The 27146-nt window shown below is 46.4% G+C and overlaps 2 protein-coding genes across 3 annotated transcripts; both read right to left on the bottom strand.

Annotated features, from left to right (window-relative positions):
• Positions 1 to 807: 807 nt before the first annotated feature.
• RPS21 (ribosomal protein S21) lies at positions 808 to 4269 on the bottom strand. The gene is made up of 6 exons (XM_064730021.1): positions 4169 to 4269; positions 3559 to 3645; positions 2902 to 2965; positions 1807 to 1878; positions 1048 to 1103; positions 808 to 867 (listed from the first exon to the last, which is right to left on the bottom strand). The coding sequence occupies exons 2-6, from the start codon at positions 3606 to 3608 to the stop codon at positions 858 to 860; spliced, it is 252 nt and encodes an 83-aa protein (XP_064586091.1). The 5' UTR covers positions 3609 to 3645; positions 4169 to 4269; the 3' UTR covers positions 808 to 857.
• Positions 4270 to 4797: 528 nt separating this feature from the next.
• On the bottom strand, positions 4798 to 26468 carry CABLES2 (Cdk5 and Abl enzyme substrate 2). Of its 2 annotated transcripts, XM_064730028.1 has the most exons (10): positions 25963 to 26468; positions 14423 to 14494; positions 14134 to 14226; positions 13325 to 13402; positions 11766 to 11874; positions 11061 to 11226; positions 10243 to 10346; positions 9755 to 9861; positions 8275 to 8479; positions 4798 to 7857 (listed from the first exon to the last, which is right to left on the bottom strand). In XM_064730028.1, exons 1-10 carry the CDS (start codon positions 26466 to 26468, stop codon positions 7717 to 7719), a joined length of 1581 nt encoding a protein of 526 aa, XP_064586098.1. In that variant the 3' UTR covers positions 4798 to 7716. The 2 variants fall into 2 exon arrangements, with proteins under 2 accessions (XP_064586098.1, XP_064586099.1); XM_064730029.1 differs by lacking the exon at positions 14423 to 14494.
• Positions 26469 to 27146: the final 678 nt, after the last annotated feature.

Here is a 27146-nt window from a genome sequence, read left to right on the forward strand (position 1 = left end):
TGCTGTTTTCTCAGTGCAGAGGGAACAGCATCCCTGCTCCAGGCTGTCCTGAGAGCCCTGAGCCTCATTTCCCACGTGCAGCCACAGTAACTGGCAAACAAGTCAGAAATAAAGCACATGGTAACCCCTAAAAACGGTGACAGCTCACAGCATAAACAGGAAAGCATCACCAAACAGCCTCTGTCACTTGGAACAGCTCTGGGAGGGCCTGGGCAGAGATCTGAGGGTGGAAACTGCAGATGTTAACCCAGAGATGACCACAGGCAGGGAAGTGCAATCTGCATTAACCTCTGAGCAATGTGCAGATCAGGACAGGCCCTGTGTGGTTGTGGGTATTGTGGAACTGCTAAAATGCAGCTGACAGGAATTTTTCCATACAAGTCATACCCTCTTACCTTATTTTATAACCCAAACCCATATATCACCCATCAGTGATAATCACAAACCTTGCTGTGTGCAAACAAAACCTACCAACACAAAAGCAGCACCTGAAGAAAGGACAGACCCTTTCTTGAATCCTAACAAGAAGAACTCCCTCAGTTTTTCCAGTGAAAAAGCAGCAAGCTCAGTTAGATTGCTACACTGCAAGTGTTCCATTACAGATGCAAAACTTATTAAATCTGGAAAAGAACAGTGAAGCCAAGAACAAAGTGGAAATCCTTGACTCTGGCACCGCTTTACAAGCTGATTTGTTTGAAGAATTCACAGTGAGAATCTGTATATTTTTAAGACACATTTCCAAGTCTTTCAACACTAACTACAATAAACCCACTTGTGTTTATGACTTGAACAAAAGACACAGCACAATTTAGTTTTGAACTGTTTATTTCACATGTTCCATCCTGGAGTTTCTTCAGTTAAAAGTTCCTGCAAGAAAATGAAATAAACATTGTTACAAATGAGTTTGCTTCAACAGCTCAAGTAAATATCTTTGACCAACTGTGTAATCATCCCATAAATACAATGTACAGACTGTCCTCCTAAAAGCTGGATTTGGGAATGGAAGTTCCCCCTGCAGGAGTGAGAGGGTAAGATAAACATACGTACTTGGACACAATTCCATCATTTTTTGCCAGACGCAAAATGGAGTCATCTGATTCACCCTGTAGAGAGAGAAAAGGAAATATTCTCAAGTGTCCAGATAATTGCTGACACATGTGGAAGAGAGGCAGCTGCAGCAGTTAGTGCAGATTAGTGTTTTCAAAATAAACTGTTGCTTTTTTGTCATCCTTAAGGGTACGGATGCACAAAAATATGCATCTGCATGAGCAACATATATTTATGGGTAAGTGGACTTGTGATGAACTCCTCATTTTAAAGTTAAGTGATATCATCTCCAGTAATTATAAACAACAAATAAAAGCTAGAATTAGTACCTTGGTATACATTCTTAAAAGAAAATCACTTACATATTTTACTTTAAAAAAAGTAAAAAAAACAACAAACAACTCCAGAAGAAGTTGATTATTCCAAGCAATCCAAGGCCCTGGCACAGGGTGCCCAGAGCAGCTGTGGCTGCCCCTGGATCCCTGGCAGTGCCCAAGGCCAGGCTGGACAGGGCTTGGAGCAGCCTGGGACAGTGGAAGGTGTCCCTGCCCAGGGGAGGGGTGGAATGAGAGGATGTTTAATGTCCTTCCAAACCAAACCTTTTGTGATTCTGTGAATTTGTTCACATCTTCACTCTGCCCCAAAAACCCCTGTGGAAACACACTCCCCACAGTGTTTTCAGGGCCAGACACACAGCTAATTAGTGACTAATGATCAGCAGCAGCAGCACAGCATTCTGCAGGTCAGCAAGGCACTCACCATTCTCCGGATGGGGCCGCAGATGGCGTAAGTCTTGAACTGCCCATTCACCCTGCCTGTCACCTTGTCCACCTGCAACCACAGCAAGGTTTTACACTCTCACAGCACACATGACAAGCATCCTAAAGTTAAAAACTACAGAAAAATACTTGCAGTGTTGAGAAAATAAACCACAAAACCTCAAGGCAAACAGTGGAGTTAGAAAGTCAACTGCAATGATCTTTGCACGGCAAATTTGTAGCTACACAGTGCAGCCATTAAATTTAGTGGATCACACAGATTGACAAGAATTGGTAGCTAAAAGAAAAAAAAATATTTAAGTTCTGAACAAAAGGGAAAGCTCTGTGTAAAGTAGATTTTCCTGCTTTTACTCCTTTTTTTTTGTTTCTCTTAACTGAGGTCATATAATGGAAAATTGAACTGAAGGGGAAAGGGACAGAGTTGATACATGGGCAGGAAAATGTCCAAGCTGAGACAGAAATTGTCTCACTTTCTCAAGCTGCTGAGACACTTAACAGGAAAAAGACTAAAAGATATAAATCATGGATTTAAACACTGTAGTGAACCCTGTAATACCAGGTGGGCTTGTTTCCATGTTGTGCTAATCTCTGATCCTTTGAAAATAAGGAAAAGGGATCAGAAGGGAATAAGGATCATTCACTGAAAGAATGAAACATGGTGAACAAGAAAAGTACTTGCCTTAACAATTACAGGAAATCAGAATCAGGATGTTTTTTTAAAGTTGTTTTTTTTTGGTGAGATAACTCAGGAGACTCAGATTTTTAAAAGATGTGGGGATGTGGTGTCCCATTCAAGAACCAAATCAAGCTCTGTAGCTACAGGAACACTGTCCAAAAAAATTCCTGAAAGCTGAATTTAATAAACAATTGGGGAAAAGAATCCCAAACCATGCTACAATGAGCTTAAATTAATTGGAACCTACATGTATTAACTGGGAACCTGCAAGAGTCAATGTGTATTGTACCTTCCTTTACTGAATTACTGAAGATACATCACAAGCTGTTTAATTCTGTAACTTTTATCAAAAGTTTAAAGATTTAGCTCTCTCATCACATATTCTGTGGATAAACTTACCTCAGAAATGTTAATCTGAATGGAAGCATGATCCTTAGCACCAATGATTCGGTTGCTAGCAGAGCTGAGGGATAAAGCAGGAGAGATTTAAACAAAAGGAAACAGGCAGTGACAATGACAAAGAAAGCTGCTAGAGCCAACTCTACAGGCAAATCAAAACTGCACAAGAAATTCAGACAGTAACAGTTCAAGCTTTCATTACTTAGAAGATTAAAATGAAGTTTTAAGTACATTTAAAGGAAATTTTCACTTGGTAGCATCACTCTTATTAGCCAATTTTCCCTTCACTTTGGTTTCTATGTGCCCAGTTCACCTTCATACACTGTACAGGGCAGTACAGGCCTTCAAAACACACAAAATGTTATTTTCTTTTCTAAATTGCAAAAATGCAGTCGAAGTAATTAATAAGATTAGTTCCTATGCCTTTTTTGCTGAGAGGCACTAAAGCTGTCAAACACTCAGGTTGGGATACTCAGGAATCACAGGCTGTAAAACATATTTGGCTTAATCTAATGAAATTCATACAAGTAGCTTATTTTTAGTGACTTTTTAAACTGACAAGAAACTGATTTTTTCTCCCCCTACAGATATTCACTGCTACAAAAAGGTGTTGCACAGGTGAAGGTTCCAGGAATGTTTTTGGGAGCCCCTGCTCACCATTTCCGAGGGACATAAAGGTCCACGAACTCGCCGGCGTCGTTCTGCATCTCGGCCTGTTCCTGCTGAGGCACTGAGCAGAAACACCTGCCAGGAACACGGAATACAATGATTTGGAAGGGACCCACAAGGATCATCGAGTCCAAGTGCTGGCCTTGCACAGACCCCCCCAACAACCCCACCCTGGGCATCCCTGGCAGCGCTGTCCAAATGCTCCTGGAGCTCTGGGGCCGCGCCCATCCCCCGGGGCAGTGCCTGGTTCTGGGGGAAAACCTTTTCCCAAAATCCACCCTCACCCTCCCTGACTCAGCTACAGCCTTTCCCTTGAATTTCGCTGCTGGCCACAGCGACCAGAGCCGTGAGGTGCTGCCGGAGCCCGGCCGGGCCCACGGGCTGCAGCCGAACCTCTCGGGCAGAACCGTCCCCGCCCTCAGCATCGCTCCGGGGGCTCCACCACCGCTCCCGGCCCCGCTGCCCCGGCCCCCATCCCTCCCGCCAGCCCCGTTCCCATGGCCCCCATCGCTCCCGCCGGCCTCGCTGCCCTGGCCCCTATGGCTCCCTGTGCCCTGACCCCCATGGTTCCCTCCGGCCCCGCCGCCATCGCTCCCACCTCGCGCGCGGCCGGGCGGAAAGGAAGGGGCGGGGCCGGACGCGGAATTACGTCACAGCGCCGCGAGCTCTTCCTGCGCAGCCGCATGACGTCACTGCTCTGCCCAGCCCCGCCGGGATCGGGGACCGGAAACCAAGAGAGCGCTCCGAGCTACTGCAGAGCGTGCGTGGGGACCCAGCGAGCATGAGGGGTCTGGGGCTTCTCTCTCAGGAGAACTCTGGAGGAGCTGGGCCTGAGAGAGGCTCCTCAGTCCGTACAGATATCTCAGAAGGGACTCTGAAGGAGCTGGGCCTGAGAGGTTCCTCATTCCTTACAGATGGCCCCAAGGGCTGGCAGAAAATGTCAGACTCTGTAGCGGTGCCCAGGAACTGGACAAGGAGAAATGGCCGTAAATTAAAACCACAACAAATCTCATCTGAACTTGATGAATAATTTTCCATTAAGGGTGGCAGATCACTGAACAGCTGCCCAGGGACATCAGGCAGTCTCTGTCTCTGGAGACATTTCAGACCCACCTGGACACATTCCTGTGTCACCTGCCTCAGCAGCAGGGTCACCTGGGGCAGGTGGGATCCCATCCTTCCAACACCACCCATTCTGTTACTCCAAAATGAGACATTTGGTTACAAACCATGTACCAAAACCAGGTTTTATTTCACAGCATCTTAATTTCACAGAAGAAAAAAAAACAAACAAAAAACCCCAAAATAAAACAAACAGGCTACAACTGAGACTTTTAAATAATGGAATATGACAAAACTAGAATTGTTTACAGGAAATGTACAGGCTCTTCTCAAGAGAGTTCTCCGTGCTGAGCCACCCCAGCAGCACCTTCACAAAGCACCGAGCCTCTCTGGGTGTAAAGCTGTTTCTCTTCAGAGCAGGAGGAGTTTGGCTGTGCAAACGTGAACCGGCAGGTCTGGCTCTGGGTCCCGCGCTGAGTTTGTGAACACACAAGGTACTGAGAGTCCTTTGCCACACGGTGGCAGCTTTTAGGTGAAAAAAGAGAGATTCCAGCACAGGGCTGCGAGCTGCGCTCTGGGAAGGGCGAACCCGGCGGGCAGAGCAGGCGGAGCTGTGGGAGGATCCCTGTGGAAGGGCTGGCGGTCCCTGCTGTCCCTGCACACACAGAGATTCCTGCACACACACACGTTCCTGCACAAGCCCCAGGCTCTGGGCAGCATCACCCCAAGCCCCAGCTCTGCCAGACACAGCTGGCACAGCCCTCACTGCCCTGCGTCATCCTTGGCTTCCCAACTCGAGTGTGTGCCCGAGCCAAGGGCTAGAATAACTGTCAGACAACGTTCAGCTTTCTGTAATTTAATGCTCCTTTATCCCAATTTGTTCTCCTGGAAGAAAACAAAAGCTTGCTGGTTTTATGACGTAAACCCACGGGTTCTGGGAGTGTAATTTCAGCCCAAATGGCCACTTGAACTAGACAAACTTCCACTGAATACAGACTGCAAAGTGTTGCAAACCAAAGTGCGTTTTGTTCCCTCAGAAAGTTAATTTTGTTACAGAAAACTCTTTATACACTAAATAAAAAAGTTCCCAGAGAAAGACACGTTCAGATTTCATTCATACTAATCAAGCTGTTCTTTGAGAAATTTCTTTGCTCTGTTGTACCTCTGGCTCCTCCACAATGCCTTGGGAAGTGGTGGAGCACCTCAGCTGTCTGCACCACTTGTTTGCTAATTTGGAGGCTCATTACACACTAGATGTTTAGTACATCACTATTTCTGCATGCAAGGACAGTTATATTCAGTAGAAAGTTTAACTAGTAGGCAAATTTTTAAACCTTTTGGAAGATAACTGGCAAGCTTATTGTCTAAGCTATTAGCTACATTATACTTCTGGAGACTGGAAAGTCCTTCTGTGTTAGAGAAATCACAAGCATATTAAATTTTACACAAATAATTTGAAGCTACATACAGTTGAACACAGTTAAAAAAGGTTTGATAGTCACTGTAATTATTATATATGAAAAATACACTTTGGGCCCCACTTAGAGAGAAAGGGGCTCCAGTAAAGTTTGCTGCAATTCTAATGAAGCCAAATTAGCTTCAGACAAAACACAGCTGAAGAGCAAGGATTCAGCTTTGGTTTTGGCTACAACCAATATTTAATACAAGGAACAGGAATTTACATTACTTACATATTGGATAGCAAGTCCCTGACCTCAGCACGAGGTCTGGCAGTTTATGAGTCAAACTTAAATTACAACTTTCTCATTGGAATAACCAAGTATCAGTTTTGTTCCTTGCAAAGGGACCCAGTAACTTGTATCAATAATATTGCTTCAGAAAATAAACCCAAGAGCCAATACCACAGAAGGTTCGAGGTGTAATCAAGAATTCATTCCCAACCTCGATACTGTAAAAATAAAGGAAGGAATAAGCCAATGGGCAGAGAAGTTATTTGAACTCTAGAGAGCTGCTGGGCACCAGCCAGTAGTGGCTGCTCAGATGTGCAAGAAATGCCAGTTTTATGAGGACCATCACAGTGATGCAACGCTTGGAAGAACAGAGAGTAAAAAATGTAGCATTTTAAATACCGAGCATGCTTTGTTTCACTGGCCTCGGTTGGCAGCAGTAACTCTACTGGCTTCATATTTGCTCAGATAAGACCATCTATAATACAGTCAATCCTAAAAAAAGGTGCTTATTTCAGGCTACAGAACAGAGAAACAAATAAAACCCCTAAATTATACATTTGACAGCAAATTGCTCTTAGTCAAGTGCTCATCTTCCACTCAAGAGTGAATTAGGACGGCAATCACTTCCCAGCTACCTCACTCAATGTGTGGTACTTCATGACAGGTTTTCAAACCAATTTTCCTTCTAAAACAAAATGTATATTTTAAAGTTATTTATAGTAAATAAATTGAAATGGAGTAATTTCAGTCTTGCTACTTATAGATCATAGAATAGATGCCCTGTATATTATTAGTGCAGATATAACTGGAATTGTTTTCCTTGTATGCAAGGCCAATGCAGGTAAAGAATAAATGGCTATACAAATTCAGGACTCCCCACTAAATAACAGAACTAACTTAAAAAGCACTGGTTCCAGACCAGCCAGTTTTAGGCACATCTTTAAAAAAATAAAGTATGCATTTCATTAATGTAAAAATGTGAGAAGGTTCTTAGAAACATCTGAATTTTATGGTGCACTGGAATGGAAGTGATGTTCCTTCAGTTTCAAGGAATACAATAAAGGCTTAAAACAAAATAAAATAAAAAGAACCAATACCATAGTATTCTTCATAGGGAAGAACAGTTTTAGTAAAACCAGGAAGATAAATAAGGAATAATAAGCAGCCATGACAGCTGACTGGTGAATATTTGTGCTTTAAATGTCCGAAAGAAAACAAAAGTTCAATAACTCTTCTCGTACCATGCCCCAGATTTGGCATCTGTGTCCACAGACCTCGGCAGTTCCCATCACCCTGCAGCCTTCCCAACGAGCTGAGCCAGTGGCAGCTCCACAGGCAGCATCCTGGGGTGGGATCCCAGCACAGCTGGATGCTGGCTGGGAGGGAGCTTTGGTTAAGATTGTTGTGTGAGCCGTCTGTAATGAGGTAAAACTTGGTTTTCAGGGAGATACAGAGCCAGTTCCAAAGCCACGAGGACGGTGAATTCGAAACCAATGAGATCCCTTCTGTTGAATCTGAATCTCTCTTCTAGTTTCTATCACGGTGGTAACAAAACAAAACAAAGGAGGGGAGAAAGAATCAGTTAATCCAGGTGATTTCAAGGCATTGTTAGATTAAGTCTGTGATGCACAGCCTGAGCTGTATTTTCAGCATCAAACCAGCTTATCAGCTCAGCTGTGACACCCACACAACTGTTACTGCTTCTCTGGCAAACATATAAAGTGCAAAAATAACTTTACTGGAGGATCAGTAAGACACTAGCCTGCACCAGGCAGATAGTTTTAATGAATTAAAAAAAAACAAAGCAAGGAGGAGCCCTAATGAGACATAAAACTGAAAAGAGCTGGTCTTCCATGCAAGCACGTGGCACTGAAAACCTTGCATTTAATCTTTGCCTATGAGCTAGGGAGGAGGTTCTGAGAGCAGCTGGAACAAGGATCACAGCACTTACATCTATTAGGTGTTTCACTTCGTGTTTCCTGAGGTCACTGCTGATCTTGGCTGCGAGCAGAACACAAGCACCAGCGCACAGTTTGCGGTTCTGTTTGTTGAGTTTCCCTTGGAGCACGAGCTTCTCAAAGTAAACGTAAGCCATGGAGACAGTCACCGGCTCCAGACTGCACTCCTCACTCAGGTTTCTCATCTCTCTCTTTAAACTGGGAACAGGAGAAAAGACACCCCCCAAACATGACAGATTTTAGTAAATGCTAAAGAAATACTGCAGCACAGCAACTCAGAGGAGCATATGGGCCAGACTCCTCTTTGGAAAACCATGACAAGTATTATCCTAGAGTGGAAAAGCCCAGCTTGGTGCTGATGCACAAACTGATTTCACCTGGCTGACAACATCCACTGTGGTAGAACAATTCCTCAGCTGCCCATAAACACCAGAGCTTAACTACCTCACTGACACACAGGCTATTGCTGTAGGATTTCTTCTGGGTTCCCAAACTGGTTTGTCATTCAGATGACAAGAGTGAACCACTCTGACCGACAGAAAACCACAGCAGAGCCCTGCAGATGACAGCAGTGCTGCACAGAGACCTGTCTGGTGGACACCTTGTGTAAGAGGTGAAGGCAGCCTGCTTTCCACACTCCCCACACAGCCAGCCCTTCACCTCAGCATTCAGCAGGCTTGGAGGTGGATGGCTCCTCCCAGGGCTGCCATCTACACTGTAGCTGCATGATCTCTGCAGGAACACACTGCTCTGAACTGCTGCAAAGAGGAGCATGCAGGACTCAGGCAGGACACACTGCCCAAGCAAACCTTCCCCTGGAGCTGAGCTACACCTGGCCCTGGTGACTCAGCAGAATTGTGTTTAAGCTGGCTATTTCAACAGGCTCTGATTGCATCAATCTGCCTGTAACACCAGCAAGATTACAGCTCTCTGAAGGTGCAACAGTGCATCTTGGTGAGGAGCAACCAGATGCATTTACTCAAGGAGGAGAAATTCTGTGTAGCCTCCACAAAAAGCTTTTCTTTACAAAGTCTCCACAGATCTAACACTCTTTATCCACAACCTTGTTAGAGTCTGTAGTCATCAGTAAGTCTGGTAATTGAAAGGCAAAAATAGCCAGAGGGCCCAGAAAGCCAATCCAGTTGGAGTGGGACTGCACTGCAGCCAAGCAATCAGGTTACAAGGGTTTGTTTCAAAGCTAATGCTACTCCACTGTTAATTGGCTCCTGGTGTTAGTACACCACAGTTGGTGAAACAAAACCCTTGAGGTGGAACTTTGAAAACCAACTGTTACCCTTTCTCAGCATCCTAAAGATTCCAGTACAGGGCTGTCATCCTACAAGTCAGCTCAACTGACAACAGGAGATTAGTGTTTAATCATATATACTATTAATAGATTCAGTATTTGCTGCATACAAGTGCAGCCTCAGACAGTGTGGATGATGTCCTTGTTACTCAAGGCTTATTTCTTACCTCCTAATTTTGCTCAGTGTCAACTTGATATGAGGAAACTTCTCTCTAAAGGTTTCATTCATATCCTTTTTAAGGTCTGAGGGTTTCACATACTCTATGACTGTAGTCTGAAATGCAAGAAGCAAAATGTATCACTTGTCTTGTGAACAGGACTGACAGCCAAACAACTCTTCCAAAAACTCTAATGCAAAGGCAAACTTGAGTTTTATTATTCACAATTTAACATTTCTGAAATGTCCCAAAGTTGAATCCCAATTATAGACAAAGTCTTTACAAAATAGTATGCAAATTGTTACAAGAAATAAATGACAACATGAAGACAGGTTGGCCTTTGACTCACTGTACAAAATCAACTGTTTGTAGTTTTCCTAATCAATTATCAGCAAAAACACCTTTTCTTCCTAGAGGAATTTTTCTTCCTCAAAAACACTCTTTATAGGAAGATCTGTCAGGGAATCTCTCCTCTTTCAGGTATGCCAGTCACTCACCATGTATGAGGCAAAGATGAGAACACGTTTATGTTTTCCACAGGGCCACTGAGGATCATCCAGAAGATTTGGATCATACTCTGCAGCTTCTCCAGCTTCACTTCCTGAGGGAATGAGGAAAGCACATTGGGTCACCAGAAAAAGAGCTTTAAATTCCCTGTTTCCTCCTTAAGAAAGTTTTCAAATAGCAAATGTTAAGTGTTGGCAGATCTCACAGTACAAACTGCAGCTACAGGCACATGCATGCATTTCATAAATGCACCAGTCACAAATTAGAACAATTAAATAAACCACACAAACTCTTTCTCCACCACACACACATCATGCCTGACACAACATTTTAGATTTAGTACAAACTGAGTTTGCATCTACAAATATACCCAGAAAAAAATTACCCAAGACTGAATTATTTTGCCTGTAGTCTAATAGACAGCAGAGCTGTTGTCAGGTTTGCTCTTTTACACAAGAGAAGGGATTCTTGGCACAAACTCTGGCTTATGCATTGTTACTGTGCTAGAAGGCGAAGAGAACCACCTGGATCCACGTGCACCAGATGTTTCTTAGTGAGAAATATAAAACTTTACGTTCCCAAGGAAAAGCTTTGTGCCTCTTGAATGGCATAAACAGAACTAGGCCAGATATATGGAGGCTATAAGGAGTTTGTGGAAGCCTCAGTCCTAAGGCTCATCATCTGCACTGCACTAACGAGCTGCAGCATCTCCATCCCCACAACACTGACCGCCTGCAGTTATCTCAGACAAATCTCTGCCTTTTCTGCTGCATGCACCAGTGATGGCAGAGCTGGCTGCTGTCCTTACCCATGTCTGTCCCTGCTGGTATTGTTTTTGCTGTCACAGGTTTGTATCTGGACCCAGGAAGACTGCGGGGAGCACTGGCTCGACAGGGGGGAACAGCACCGTAGGCGTCGGCTTTGCGCACAACCAGAGCGTTGGTCGGGTACAGGAATTTTGCATAGGACACAACCTGAAAGAAGAGAAAGTTGTAGTGTTTATGGAGGGGAAATTTACTGAAAAGCTTATTCCCAGACACCTAGGATTTTCCAAATCAGAGTCCCCTAGAGTCTGGATTTGGGAGTGGGGAGCTTGGAACTGCGAGACAGGAGGAAGAGAAAAGTTGGATGAGGTTTGCCTTGTTTTCACAACTTTAAAATGAAGAGTTGTAGAAGATTTGGTGGGATGGCAAAGAAAAGGTGAGAATTACAAGTAAAATTCTGGCATTATAAATTTAACTCAAGCAGTATGAGTTTCATCCATATTTCTATTAGAACTTCACTCAGATAGCAAAGCCAACTCAATTCTCCAGAAACAGAGGCAGAAGTGATAACAAGCTTCAGCAGCCTTTTCAGAGGTAGCATTATCACAAGCCACAATTTCAAACTAGAGGTCTAAGACTTCCAGTGCTCTGAAAAGCCAAAGCTCTCACATAATGGACAGCAAAGCACTGCACAAATTGATTTGTCCCAGCATGAAATGGTCCTGGGGTGAAAAAATAAATGTCCTTACCTTGCCATCAGCACCCAGCTCTACTCCTTCCAGTCCAAGCACCATCTCATTAGATACTGAAACTCCTCCAGAAGGATGTCGCTGTTTCTGTCCTTCCATTTTCAGATCACTAAATGCAGGTAAGAAAGAGCACAATTACAGAATGCAAGCCCAGCTTCCCATGGTAAACACCAACCAACAGCACCAGGTCAGAGTTCTCCTGTGTGGAAACAAGCCAACCCCTCCATACCACCTCCAGGAGAGCATTAGTTTTTAACTACTCTTTTCAAAAAGTGGAGATGTTCATTAACTAAAGAATCAGATTTCATTTCAGTTTAACACAAATCTACCAATCTGCCTATTGAAGGTAAACTGTTTTTAATATGATCTTTCTGCACAAGACCACACCATTCCCAACACTCAAATGCTCAAACATGTAACAGCAAACTTGATTTACATTACTTGTTTTCCAGGATTAGAAACCTGCCTTTCAAGAGGAAATTTGCAACCCCTGTGCACACAAGCTCAAGTTAAGAATGAAGCTGCAGATGCCTGTGTCAGTGATGGCAGCACGTGGCTTTGTCACCAATATTCCAATACAAAATCCAGTTTTCAGGTGAAGAACTGCCTTGCCAGCTTGCAAGCAGAACAGCACAGTGCTCAGAACTGCTCTGAAATAGCTCCAGTGACCTTGCTGCCTTTCTATTATGTGGGAGAATATTTTCCCATCAACTATTTTTATGGCAGGTATTTGCATACAATACAATTCCCACGACTAAGCATCCGTTTCCTTTGTCCATAAGTTACTGACAGGACAGAAGTGACAACACAATTGTTTTGCCAGAACAGAATTAGTGTTTTGTATGGTATATTTGTAGATAACAGACCTTCACAGAATGGACTTAAACTTCACAAGGGACCAAAGAAAGACGCAGGGAAATCCAGTTTGTGGGTTTTGTTTCTCATAAATGATCATACTAACAGTTGTAAATAAAAATGTAGTCCAAACACTAAAAGCAGTGTGAATCAGTCCAAACTGTTTCTGCTTTTTTTAGGATGAATAGTGACATTCATGGCTTAAAACTGAGAAACAGAAGATCATCTTTAACTTATTTAGGTGTAAATTCACTATAAAACCTTGAGAATTTCCACTGAAGGCAACACCACCCTTCCCTGAAACTCCCTGTGCTTTTTTTGCTGACACCACTGTTTGTGGCTCTAAAGACAGTTGATTTCTGACCACTTCAGGAGTATAGAAAACCTACACAGCAGCCAATCACATTATCTGTTCAAAGCTGATTTCAGAGATTTGACAGGACTGGAGTGCTTTAAAATGTGAATAAACACTGGAAGAAAAATCTGCCTTTTCCAGTATTTTTATCTTGGGGTTGGAATGAACACTTTGACACTGTGGCAGTGTCTGGTTTTCCTGCTCTGACAGCAAACTCTTGTCCTTCCACATGAATGGCAGGTTGGATAGGCTCACTTGCTCCAGAACAGGAGACACCACACAGACTCATTGCAGGAGATCTTTTGAAACAGCAGAGCAGACATTTCCCAGAGCAGCTGGGGAGACTCACCTGATCCGCAGCCCCTCCCCGTAAGGCAGGATGGAAAACGCCACACACAGGGTTCGTTTGGCACAGATCAGCACTATCCTGTAAGCACATGGGGAAAGATCAGGATATCAATTAAGATCCAGAAGTTACAAAGCAGCTTTTTATGGGGTATTAACACAAGGCTCTTCTTATCTTGCTCTTGCAAGTCATAGATACTGCCATGGATTTAACATTTTCAGAAAGCAGCAGAAGAGCAGGGGTTTAACATTGACCCTGCAGGTCCTTGGGGCTCTCTATCAAATCTCAGTGTTTAGGACCTGCCATCACCTTGGGAGCAACTCAAAGGAGATCCCAGTCCTTAAATATATATCTATGTAATTTTTACATAAACCTTGTGAAAAAAGTAGATAATATTTTACATTTAGATGAAACCTCACACTTCTATTAATAATAAACATAAATGCAGCCTCCCTTTCTCTTCTGCTCAGCAACCAAGAGCCAGGAATTTGCCTAAATCAAGCCATTCTCCTTAATGGCTTCTCCATTCTCAGCTCTGACCTCTCTATGCCAGAGATAAGGAAAGTGAGAGAAAGAAGTGAGAGAAGAAAAGAGAGAATGATTTAACCTCCTCAGAGTAGGATGGCAGAATCATCAGTGCAAATGTAGCAGAAATGAGCACCTACCACCTTTGACAGAACTCTGGATAAAGCTAACAAGGCCCCAGGGGCATCCCCTAATTCTCACTGATGTTAAATGTCTCACTGCATGGAACTGGAGGCTGCTTCCTACTGCACACAAGTAGAGGGGGAACCTCGATCTCCACATGTTACCTGCTGTTCTTGGTGTCATACTGCCTCATGTTCTTGATGAAGTGCATCTTCTTCAAACTTTTGTGTCTTGGAGACCCAGATATATGCTTGGTTCTGCAACGATAAAAAAAGAAAAACAAAAAAAAAAAAGCCAAATCTGTTAAGTGTCCTGAGAAAAATTCATGCCAGTTGTATGATCAGATGGCAGCACCAGCATGCAGGACCTCAGATATTGGCGTGGAAGAGGGTGGAGGGAGGAGAGGAGGGCATGCAACGAGCTGAGGTTAATGCTGCTTTTGAAAACAAGTACCTTCGGACACTGGCATACTCCACTATGTCTTCTAAAAAGTCTAGAGAGCAGCGCTGGGAGATAAAACGCCTTCTGCAAAATGCACAACACCACGAAGAGTGAACAGCATTAGTTCATGGCCTCCGAGTTTATGAACTGCAACAGATCTATGAGCTCTTAGGATGCATGGCAGGCTTCTGGATTTCTGTTTTTGTTGCAAGAGTGCTTAATTAAGAGTTTAAAGTTTCTTAAAAGGCCAAGAACTTGTCTCCCCCTCTAGGACCCTTGACATACTTATTTTTACCAACTTCATCAACAAGACCATTCATTATCTGCCACACAGAACAACACCTACCTATAAGTTAAACACCTAAAAAGCTTCCAAATACTCCTTTAAGATCTGACAAGAATGTCACAAAAAGATCCTCTCATCAAGGCAAGGGAATAAATAATTTTATATCAATTTAAGCTCAGATACAGGTACATCTGTATGATGACCAAACATCTGTGTGCATTCTCTATTCAGAACAGCTGTCTCCAGCTCCAGGAGTCAGCAGACTGAGAGTCTGTGGCTGCAGCTCAATAAAACTGACAGATCTCTCTGAGAAACAATAGACAGGGTTATTAGAGGAAGCAAAAAGTATCTGGCACCCATGTGAAGTTCCAGAATGGAAGATGCAAGAATAATAGTAGGGCTCACGTGAGTTAGTGTAACAGTAATAGGATATTACATTCAAGCAAAAAAAAAGAGACTTTGCCAAAGTAAGATGCATTGCTATTGTCCAAGTCAAGTCTTTCTTTGTTGGTAGAGATTTACAAATGAATTGTGCAACTCTGACTGCAATTTCTATAGGAACAATGCACTCCACCAGCAAAAAGCTGACACTACAACTGTCAGAGTCTGTATTTTCTGCCTTTGTTTGAGCATGCATTATGCTACAGTTTTAGCACAAGCCATGTGTGCTCAATCCCAAGGTTTTCTTCCCAAGTGAGAGAGGAACTCAACTAATGGGCAGTGCTGCCATGGAAGTCAATGTAGAAACAGCACAACAAGACAAAAGTTACAAGACTCTGGTTTGACAAGACCAGTTTCTGGCAAAAAAAAATAAATAACAAAAATCAAACCTCAAGCTGCAGCAGAGCAGACTCTCTGCTGCACTGTTCAGGCACTCTTAAAAGGAAGAAAAGCTCAGAACTCAAACAGGTAGGAGGATGGAAAATTAGTGTCCCTTTCTGCAAACACAAGGGAGAAAAGCACTCCCACAGGACTAACACCTTCAGTATTGCTAGAAACTGCCTCCTACAAATCCACAGCCATTAAGGTGCAACTGGAGAACTTTCCTGGCACAGCTTCAGCACCCTCCACCAGCACTTCAGTTTTAAAATTATTACTGGTTTGTTGCTTTTCAGCAAGAATAGCATAGGAACGTTTAACACTTTCACATTTACACAGCTCTCCAGGCTAATCTAGCATCTAAAATTCAATAAAAAAACCCTTCATGAAATGAGGAAGTAACTGCAAACCTCCTGGCTCTAAAGCAGTTGGTAACATTCACAACCTTCCTCCCCTCCCAGGGGAGACCTGGCTGGATGGAGACAGAGAGACGCCGTGTATGGCAAGCAGAGGGAAAACACAGCTCATGCCAGGGGGCACTGGTACAAAAAAAGCACACAGTTCTGTTAAAGGATGCTTGGTGTGAGGAACAGGATGGACTGAGACAGCCACGGCCAGATCCTAACTCCTAACTCCATGGTGGAGACTCAGTGAGGTTGTCACACCTTCTCAATATCCCCTTGTTTTCTCAGGAACAGGGACAAGAGTGCCAAACACCTGAAGAGAGAGCAGATCTGGAAGTAAAACCCTGCTGCAGCGAGGGGAAGATCCCTCCCCTTGACTCAGAACCACAATGACTCATCCCCACTCTGCCAACAGGAAACTTCATTTTTAGCTACACTTGTAAATAATTTCTGCCCTCAGCGGAGCTGTCACCTTGGAGGAATCCCTGATGCTGAGCCAGACACTCTCCCTCAAATCCCAAAACGGGGTGTATGGAAAGAATTCTCACTAACCCACAGTACCTGAAACAGTTTGGAGGCCCAACCTAACATTTCACAGCAACACAGCACCCTCAGCATGTTCTGAGAGTCACTAGTGCAGTCCTTGGAGAATGCAGCAAAATTTGACACTTTTTGAGCACTCTGCACTTATAAATATGCACACACACGTGTATTTGCTCTAGTTTGAGTGCTTTTCTCATGCAGCCAGCTCACACTTGCACAACAGGCTGCACTGGGTCACTCCAGTGACTGCTAACTTTGATGGCAAAAAAATGTCAGGTCACCTCTGCTGTGCTAAGCAGCTTCACCCAGGATACACTTCTTGCTTTGCTCCATGGAATTCAAAGGATTTTAAGTGGTTTACATAGTGTGTTTCTTGCTGAAAGCAACCTAAATACTAAGAATACCAACATCTCTACAAACGCTGAGTTATGCTATGCAGCCTTACCCATGTGTGACCTGGCAATTTGCAATTGAAATACCCAATATTAAAATGTTCATGGGTTCCATGGAGCAGGCTGTAATTCCAACAGAAAGTCCAAACATGCCTGTTTGCCAGCACCAGTCACTGCTCTGACAAGCTATAGAAGGTTTGGGTGCCTGACCAGGAGCTCATTTTTGGGTGCTTCCCAGTTTTTTTATTTCAGGAACCAATAAAGCCAAAGCAGAACACTTCCAGGTCATTAAAAACAGCAACTGTGTTTACAGAGCCAGAACCTCGAGGGGACCCATCAAGAGCAAAAACACACAGGCCCCATGCCCAGAGATAAGGGGCTATCAAGCAGAGGAATTCTGGATTACGCCTTGGCTCCTTATCTCCGTGTGCACACATGGGCTCACACAATCCAACACTGCTGCCAAATCCCTGACCAGCTGAACATGCACTTGAAAAAGCCCACAAAAACCCCTCGTGTTCAGGAAAATACCCAACAAATTATCTTCAGAGCTACATTTTGACTCCTGCCCTGGGAAGCAGTAGCCAGCCCACACATTTATTCTTCCTCCCACTGAGGAAACCCAATGTTTGTGTGCTTCCAGCTTCAGAGCTGTCCTCTTCTGGTCCTGCCAGGGTCCCACTGAAATTCTGCAGAGGCTGGGCACTGGATAAACAGCAGTGGAATCCCCAGCCCTGAGGGTGACACAGCTCTGCAGTGCTCCCAGCAGGACAGCACACAGCTATGTATAGCAATGGTAATCCCTACATGTCCTGTCTTATGAATGGAAAGAAGAAAGCTTGTTAAGTCACAGCTCCAGATTAGAGAACACTGACCTTTCTGCTGGCTTGCCAAGAGTTTTCCCCCGCCTCCCACCTGCACTGGGCTACCTGCAGACACCCAGGAGGACAAAGATGTGCCTGCAGCTGGAAGTGTGCAAGTTCTTTAGCAGGTACTGAATGCAAGGGATGCTGGCCTTGTGCTGTCAGATGTGGCTTCAGGCACAGACCAGCCTTGTCCACTCCTGCTGCTGGGCCACTAACAGTCCTGTAAGGCATTTCCTTGGCCACCCATGGCCCCACTCAGCACTCAAATTCTACAACAAACAGCCCTCACAAATCTCCTTTTAAACCCTTAAAGTTGGGCCTTAAACCCCCATACAGGGCCTGCCAGTGGCCAGTGGTGCAGCTGCCATTTGGCCACTTGGAAGCTCCTCTCCACTTTGTCCTTTTGGTTCCTGCATTTCTGCCACAGCAGGTGAATTGTCCAGCTGGCCTCTTGAAGGGTAAACTGAGAGCTTCTAAAATCTCAGAGTGTTTCTCCCCCATCCCTCTCAGGGACAGGGCTGCACTCTGAGCCCCCCACACAGCCAGAGTTCAACCAACATTCAGACGTTTCCACCAACACAGCACCCCAAGTTCATCTCATGCTGTGATCTCGTTCTCATCGCCTCCAGGATCACCAAGCCCTGCTTCAGGAATGCTCAAAGGTGCTGCCAAAGCTCCCCCTCCTCCAAGGGGCCCAGCAGTGTGGATTTGTTTCTGCTGGAGCTGCATCCATGGCCCTGCAGATGCTGCATGCACACACAGGCACACACCCCAGGCACTGGGATAAAATTAGCAGCAGGGCTGATGCCCTCTGCTGCTCTTTAGCCATCCACACTGCCAGCAGATGAGTGGGATGGGGGAGGTCAAGGACTTTTAATTACTGTGTAAAATTAGGGCCTAATAGAATTCGGTTTCCTATTTCTCACTCAAATTTTATTTTAATATGATGTCCCTCTCTAATGTCCTTTACAGGCCTCAGTATGACCACATTTGTCAAGAGGTTGAGTTATTAATATAACAAGGACAAAAAAATCATTTATTGGTTTTTGGGAGCACTAGCTTAAAAACAACTGTCAAAGGAAATTTGCACAAGAAATCCAGATCCCAAATCCTGTTTACAACAGGAAGCCATACCTGTCAGCTTTGTTTTTCCAAGACATATTTTAAAGCTGTATTGTTTTCATTCCTTAAGGCGAGACAACAAACAGATATGAACTGTGCTTGGGCTTCACTAGGTAAAATGCAAGCACTGGGGGATTAAGAAAGCTACTCCTTGTATTTAAGCTTACTCGTTAGCAGCTTCCATTTCTCCTGCAGCCCAGGAGACATCCGGAGATTTCAGAGTGTGTGAGTGGGAGCATCCCTGCTCTGCTATCAGTGCCCTGTGCCTCACCACCCTCGGCGCTCACACTAATGAGTTTCCTGCTCAAAAGCAGATTGAGCACAGCTCACTGGGAGCAACAAGTTCTCAGTAATTAAAGCCAAAAGAAGCCCAGGCTGCATTTACACTGAATCACATCAAAACCATGTCTTGGGTAAAACAAATGACTTCACAAAGGATCTGTGTCATGAAGAGCCCAGCACTGAGCAGGCCATTTTCATGGCTGGATGGTTGCAGCTCAGATGCTTCTTGAGAGGCAGAGAAGAAAGAGACTTTGCATCACCAAGAGTAAGTGCACAGCTCAGTGCTCCTTCCTCACAAAGCCAGCTCTTGCTGTTTTATGGCACCACAAACATGCATTTGGATTGCAGGCCTGTCCCAGGAGCTTTCTGACATTTAAGTACCAGCCTGCCAGAAAATTAATACAAGTCTCACAGCAGGGCTAGTTTAACTTATTCATTTTAATCTTCATTTTAAAGGGTAAACTGAAATCAGCCACATGAGTATGAAAAATACTTTTAGGCTACAGAGCAGGTCCCTCTGTGAGAGCCCAGGATGAAGGAGGAGGAGGCCTAATTCCTTCAGCTTTGTGCTCCTACTCAAGGTTTGTTTGCAAAATTGAAAGGGCACCAGGGGCTTTCCTGCTGGTCCCAAACAGCCAGGAGAAAATCCTGCACTCCTCCACCAGTAAAGGGAAGAATGTGTCACACAGCCTGTGGAACAGATGAGAATGAACAGAAATGAAGGATAATTTGAATGAAGGTGGAGGCCGAGTAAGTGGGAAGCTCACTAAGCCTGGAGAGTTTTAAATACTAACAAGGAAAGAAATTAGATAATCTTCACAGCAGCTGCTACTTCATTGCTGATTCACAACCACATATGATTAAGACCTAATAGAGAATGAGCTTTATATTCATTGAGTTTCATAAATCACATTGTTTTGGTGCTCAGAGTGTTTAGACAATGCAAGGAGAAAATAATGCCTTCCAGTAAGTATTGTGAAAGCCCAGCTGTTGCAACAGAACCACCAAACCAGATGTGAAGTTTGCTGTGCCCACGGCCCTCTCCTAAAGCTCACTCCTCAAATCCCTGCTGCTCTCACAAAGCATTCACCACCAGAAATTTGGAGAATTTTCTCCAAATTTCTCCCAGTTTCTGGAGGTGTTCATAGCTCACCAACCTGGCTGCCCCCTGTGCTTTGTGCTCTGCTTACTCAGCACTGAACTGCTGACCAAAACAGGCACGTGAAATGCAGAGAGTGTCCTTGATGACACTCTGGGCATTATGCTAGAAATATTCATGCACTTCACTGAGAGATGATGCTGTCATTTCATCATGTGCCTAGCTAAATAAAAGCCTTCAGCACAATAAACTCCCAAGCTGAAAAAAAAAGAGAAAGAGAAAAGCTCTTAAGTGGGAAGGAGAAAATTAAAACTGGTGACTGGAGGAAACCAAATCAAAACAAGTTTAGAGAGGTCCCACAGTGCTTTTATGGGCACCTGGTTTTTCCCCATTTCATCAGTCATCCCCTTCAATGCACAGTCAAGAGGCTGCAGCTTTACTAGGGCAAAATTTTATGCTTAAACTGCATAAAACCACAACAGAGCAAGGGCAAATCTGTCCTCGCTGTTGAGCAAGCAGCCCTGACCAGCAGCAGTTCAGCCCATGCTGTGGGGACTCCAAAATGAACTCTGAGGTCTGTACTTGGGTACCACCACCTGAGCAGGAGCTGGCACAAGAGGAGCATTCCCTGGAGAAGAGCTCCAGGATCACAGCCTCAGCAATAGGGTCAGCTGGCAGCAAGCTTTGAGTTTTAAGGCCTTGGAATGTGCTGTGAAACAGAGGGCCAGCTGAAAGTTCTTCCTTTAACACCTTTTCAGGAAATAGGTAAATTCCTCTTAGAGGAGGTTACAGTAATTCCAGGTGAATTCCAGTTACAGAAGGTTAAATACACAGCTGTAAACCAAAGGTCAGGAGTTTGGAGCTCTGTCTGAAGAACTGGGCTGACTGAGTGGCTTTAGCTGAGCACCCTCCACCTGCAGTCACCTGCTTTATCAGCAATACCTTGTGCTCATTAAAGAGCCTAAATTTCATTGTGCATTTTTAAAACTCCAACTACAGAGCCAGACACCTTCAGAACAACCTTCAAAAGAAGGCTCAAAAATATCTTCAAGCTCGCTCAGCCTGACAGCCTCACAGCTTTAACTGGCTGACAGATGGAAAACAGGAGAACACAGTATTTAATGTATTATATATCTAATATGCTATATATAACTAAATCATTACTTTTAATATATTATACTGTAACACTCCTACAGGACTTGCTCACTGGAGGTCTGAATGGGATTCCCAAAATTAAGTTATTCTGGTTTTTATATTTAATTTGGTAGCGTTTTCTTTCTTGGCTGATGAGTCCTTGACTTGAAGCAAGACAACATCATTCTGACCACCCTCATTACACCCTGCAGGAAGGAGTTTTGAGCTGGAATCCCCAAATCTGCAGCACCCTGAAACCCACTGCCAGGCCTCCTGTATCACTCTGAAAAGCTGCAGAATCCATCCATGGATAAAATCAGCTGCAAGTGCAGATAATTGTGCACAGACTACTCCTGCCTGGAGAGCAAAGATCTCTTTAAAGCCTCTGGACTGTCTAAATTGAAGAGGTCAAATGACCTTGGTGTTGGAAGTGTCTCGGATTGCCTGACCCAGACCCACTCACAGGAGTGCACAGGATACAAGGACTTGGATGTTCTGATCTCTGAGTTTCCTGCCAGGCATACAGCTTACTTCTTCTGCTTAATTTATCTGCCTGGGATTGTCCACAGGCAGCTATAAAACACTTAATAGTGGACACATGTAATTCACCTGCAGTCAAGAATATGAGAGAAATCTGCTGAAGCAACCTGGGGAGGAGACTGCAGCCTTAACATTCCAGCTGACTTTTAAATGAAGTTCAGGCTTAGAATATGCTCATTTTGAGCCTCCAGCAGCACATCCCAGTCTGCTGTTCACCTCTGAAAGGTCACAGCTAGTCATCTTTGAGAGAGCTTCCTGCTTACATGTGCCCAGCTTGTTCCAAATTAGGTTCAAAATTTAAACTGAGACTTTTTATTTCATCCATCTCAACAATTTCTGTTTATTAGCAGTGGAGTTTTTATAAAAATATTTATATTCCTTGAAGTGACAACAGCAGCTAAGCTGACAGTAGGACAAAACAACACATTAGCCACCATAAGTATAAAATCCTGACAAAGCATTTTTGCTGTTCCACCCACAGAACTAATCTGATCACACCTATGTCAGCAATCTGGCATCCAATTAACACTCAAAAGCAGAGTAGGTCCAGAGTGTTGCTGTTATCAACTACTGTTTAAACTCCCACTTTCAAAATGACCTAAATTTGCTGATAAATCAGAAATGACTGAGCTATCACAAACACTCAGTTCAGCTCCCTGACCACTGAACTCCAAGGACATTAAAGCATCAGTCACAAATAATTTAGTCTCTGTGTTTATTCTTAGACCCAGCAAAATGCAGCAAATTATGGCAAAACCAGCTGCTTTTACATCAGGCTATAATGAAACCTCAGAAGCACAACAAGCATTGACATCCAGGGCTGTTGTTTCCATTTTTCATGCTTTCACAACCTGGCTATTTGCAGGGCTCTCTGCTATCTGTGTTTCCCCAGAAAGCTCTGCCAGTTTCAGACCCAGCTGCAGAAATTCATTAGAAATCTGTGAATGCAGATTTGTTCCCTGTTTGCTGCCTCCCTGCACTGCTTTCTGTGAGGCTCGTTCTCTGAAAGAACAAAAGAACAGAGCAAGATGGAAAAGGAGAAGGGAAGAGGGATGGCAAGCAGATCAGGCAAGCTGGTATAACACAGCATTGTAATTTAAGATCCTGTAAACAGAAGATTCCTTAGGAAAATCAAAGTGGAAGGTTAAAGTCATTCAGTTTGTAACGCTCAGCCAGCAGCACAACGAAACCGAGCATCCAGGTTTGAATGGTGCCTCCTCTAAGTTTTCATCCTAAAGGGCCTGAGAGCTATGGAGGAGCTCCAGGTTACATCAGGTGAGCAGGTCTGTGGTGCAGATCCTGCCTGTTACCAATAACCACCCCCAAATCCAGCAGAGCTGTCACACCCTGCCCTGAGCCACGCTGGCCGCTCTCATCAGCTTCTTGCAACCTCTCAGTCAAGTCAAACAAGGTCAAGTTTTGTAATAAAACTCTGCCCAATGATACTGTCAGTAGATAGAGATGCTGATAGTAGATACAGATCTCCATGGATCAGGGCAAGCCCCAGCAGGATGAAATTCCCAGACATGGCACAAGACTGGTCACTGAACACAGGCAGAGTGAGCCTGGGGATCCTGCAGCCAGTGATCCTCCTGCACCTGAGGAAAGTTCAAAGCAGCTCTTGACAGTGACTCAAAAAGGACTCTGAAGAGAGCATCTGCCTGAAGTGGGCACCAAGGATGAAAAGTCCAGGATGGCAGAGCAGATTCCACTTCCCCTTCCCTCCACCAACTTCACTGGCCTGCACCTCTGCATGATGCAGTTCATGATCTAGAATGGCAACATCACTGTATGGCAAAACAATTCTCAGATTCCCAAGTCCTGATAAAAGATGATCCATTTTGTAATTGCTGACTTTGGAATCTTAGTTTGCAAACAACTCGCCCAACACAGAAGGGGGCAGAGTAAAAGCGCCGCTGTCCTGAAGGACATTCCTCCTGCGATTCCCTGAATTATTCCTCATGTATTTCCAACAAGAAGAGATGCTTCTGCTCAGTGGGAATGGAGAGATACTCTGTCACAGACCAAAGCATGAAACTGCCCAGTGAAAAATAAAGACGTAAGTCACTCACCCTGTAAGCTGACAGTGAAATTGTCATTACAGAGGGACGATCCATTTCACCCACTGCTGTGCCCAGTGTGACTGGGGTGAGGTACATTGGCTCTAACACATCTCCACAGGCAGCACAAAACTGTCCTTTTGTCAGGAGACGTGTGTGTCCATGTGAAGATGTGAATCTCCTGTCTGATGGTTTCAGCAGATGCTCTTTTTCTTTCAAGATGAAAACCAGATGAATTCTCACTCTAAACCATCAAAAGTAGTATGCAAAGTGATCAATACAATATTCCCTTCCAGCCAGATCTTCCATGGTTTATTTTGTCATTACTCAGACAGAAGCCTTTTGATTCCCTTGGTTGCCTCTTGCACTTCTCTCTACCTTTTATTTATGATTCATCATTCTTTCCAGCCAGATTGATTAGAATTACTGTAGTGGAACAGCTCAAACCTGATGCCAAAGAAAGAGGCAGGAAGGACATCAAGTGAGAAGATCCTAGGAATATTTTCTTAGTGTCCTATTGACTTGGCATGGGAAGGGGAAGGATCATCTCTCCAGAACTCTGCACGCACAGGCACAGCGAAAGCCACATCCACAAAGGGAACTGTGCTTTGAAACTCTTGACGCAAAACCTGCCCTCCAGAGCTTTGCCTACAATGTAAAAGCAATGAAATTAAACCACACAGCACCTCCTGTGCTGGCTTTTATGGACCAGGAGCGCTGGGTAGGAACTGTTCCACAGCAGCACCTCACCCTCCAGGCTTTCCTGCTCAACAAGCAGCACACAGGGCATCCAACTGCACAATACAGGGCACCCAGCTGGAGCCACAGCTTCAATTTCTCCAACAAACAAGGAGGGAAAGGTCTCTTCCATGACAAGAAAAGCAATAAATGAAAATAACGTTTCAAGAGGAAAACACCCCAGGAGGGATAACACATGAGGACCTCCCCCACATTACTGACAGACAGACACTTCTCTTCAAATTCACCTGAACCCGCAAGCTGGGGGTACACAGGACATCTCCACAGTGAGATGCACACTGAAAGGGGATACCCATCAACTGCATTAGCAAACTCCCCAGCTTTAAAGCACTGACAACATCTCTATCTCAGCTCACTGACAAAGCTCTTGAAGCTACTGTAAAGACCACAGAGACTTAAAGCCTTTGATACTGCTGCCTATCTGCAGGCTCAGAGGGCCAGCTCACTTTACAGAGCTGTTTATGCAAGAAACGGCCTGAAAAGAGTTCTTTCAGAGCTCAAATCCCCAAGATCTGAGCAAGAGCCTGCCTTCCAGTCCATTAGAAAAGCAACACTTTCAGCCTGACAGAAGTCCCTTGGAATTGCAATGGTAATCCTGCTCGGAAGGCCAGAGCATCCTCCCCCGAGGCTGACAAGTTCCCTGTGCACAAGCATCATTAATACACAGTTGCAGAGACAAGCAGCACAAGAACAGGAGAAGGCACGACACCAGCAGTGCAGGAAGCGCTCTGCCTAACAGCGACCCTGCCAGCTTCATCTGGAAACAGAGAAACGCAGAAACCGGGCTGGGGAAAAGCAGAAGGAGGGTTCAGGGTACCGCAAACCTGCAGACACAGCCTCAGCGAGGGATCCCCTGCGCAGATCCCCCTCACCATCCGCCGCGTCCCCGGCCGGGGCATCCTCGGCGTCCCCGGGCCCGAGCGGCGTTGCCGAGGCGGCGGCGGCAGCGCGGGCCGGGCAGCGCTCCCCGGCCGGACCCCGCGCACCTCGGGCCGGGCCGCCGGGGCAGGTGCTGCCTGCCGGGGCCACCGCGGGGCCGGCGCCGCCTCCCGCGTTCGCTGTCCCCGGAGGCGCCCGTTTCCCATGCCCCGCTCCCCCTCCCGGAGCCCCGGCCGGCCCAGGGCCCTGGGAAAGTCCGGCTCTTCCCAGGCCCGCGGGGGGTCCCGGCGCTTCCCACGGCCCGCGGGGTCAGCGCGGCGGGGGCGGGCGTGTGGGCTGGCCCGGCGAGCCCCGGCCCCTCACTCACCTCTGCCGCTGCGCCTCCAGAGCGAAGCCGCCGCCCGCCGCGCTCTGCGTGGGGCTCAGCAGCCCCGGGGCGCCCGGCTTGGGCGCCGCCAGCATCCCCGGCAGGGCGGGCGGCGCCGGGGGCGGCGGGCACAGCGGGCCGCCCAGCAGCAGCTGCGGCAGGAAGATGCCCCCGCGGGCGGGGTCCGCATCCCCCTTGGCTCCGGCGGCGGCGAGCGCGGGCACGCCGGGCAGGAGCAGGGCGGGCGGCGGCTGGCATACGGGCGGCGGGGGCAGCAGGCGCGGGGGGGCTCCGGCCGGCTCCGCCGCCGGCTCTTCCCCGTCGCCCGGGCCGGCGGGCAGCGGCGGCTTCTCGGCGGGCGGGCAGGGCGGCCGCCCGTCCAGGGAGATGTTGTTGAGGAAGAAGAGGGCGGCCTGCCGCCGCCGGGAGTCGCCCCGCTTGCGCGGCGGCGGCTGCTCGCGGGGCGGGCGGGGAGGCGGGGAGCCGCACGCCGTGGCCGCAGCCATTCTCCGAATGAGCCGCGGCCGCCCGGGCGGGGCGCCTGGAACGCAGCGCGGCCGGCTCCTCGCGCGCCCATTGGTTGCGTCGCGCCCGAATGCAAATGAGCCCGCCGGTTTCCCCGCGGCCATTGGCTGCCCGCGGCAGGCCCCGCCCCCAGCCCGCCGGTGCTGGCGCCGCCGCCGGGGGCAGCGCCCGGAGCCCCGCGGGGACGGAGCGGCCCCGGCACCCCCGACCCTGCCCGGCCTCTCCCTCCGCTCCCTCCCTGCCGCAGCCACGAGCCCACCATGCCCCCGCGTCCCCGCACGACCACCCACCGTGTCCCTTTGTGCTACTTTCAAAAAACTTCTCCTCCCTGGTGTCCCCACCCAAACCATCAGTAGCGCTGGTGGCCCCTATTCCCAAGAGGTCCCGGCTTTCCTGGAGGCAGGGGTCACATCTGCTAAACCCATCGCGGGCGCTGAGTACGTCCAAGCGCTGCTGTAATGCGGATGGAGATGCTCTTGCTCCATCCCGGCGGGCTCGGAGCCGAGCCCGTGGCTGGCGGGGCTGGAACAGACCCCGACCCGCCGGCCCCGGGCGCAGACCCCGCGCACAGCCCGAGACTCACCCGGAGCCGGGCCCAGGGATGGATCCGCACGCTGCCGGCTCCTGAAGCAAAGCCAAGGCAGGGCTGATCCTGGGCC

This window comes from Zonotrichia leucophrys, chromosome 20 (genome assembly GCF_028769735.1).
Source record: "Zonotrichia leucophrys gambelii isolate GWCS_2022_RI chromosome 20, RI_Zleu_2.0, whole genome shotgun sequence".
Lineage (NCBI taxonomy): Eukaryota > Metazoa > Chordata > Aves > Passeriformes > Passerellidae > Zonotrichia > Zonotrichia leucophrys.

Bases quoted from the DNA above. Each gene is read 5' to 3' on its own strand.
- CABLES2 (XM_064730028.1), bottom strand. From the start codon at position 26,468: ATGGCTGCGGCCACGGCGTGCGGCTCCCCGCCTCCCCGCCCGCCCCGC. The intron at 14,495-25,962 runs GTGAGTGAGGGG...TGCATTTTGCAG, and splicing joins CTGGAGGCGCAGCGGCAGAG to AAGGCGTTTTATCTCCCAGC. The intron at 9,862-10,242 runs GTGAGTGACTGG...CTTGCATTTCAG, and splicing joins TCATCTTTGCCTCATACATG to ACTACAGTCATAGAGTATGT.
- RPS21 (XM_064730021.1), bottom strand. From the start codon at position 3,608: ATGCAGAACGACGCCGGCGAGTTCGTGGACCTTTATGTCCCTCGGAAA. The intron at 2,966-3,558 runs GTGAGCAGGGGC...TTTATCCCTCAG, and splicing joins CTTTATGTCCCTCGGAAATG to CTCTGCTAGCAACCGAATCA. The intron at 1,879-2,901 runs GTAAGTTTATCC...CTGTGGTTGCAG, and splicing joins TTCAGATTAACATTTCTGAG to GTGGACAAGGTGACAGGCAG.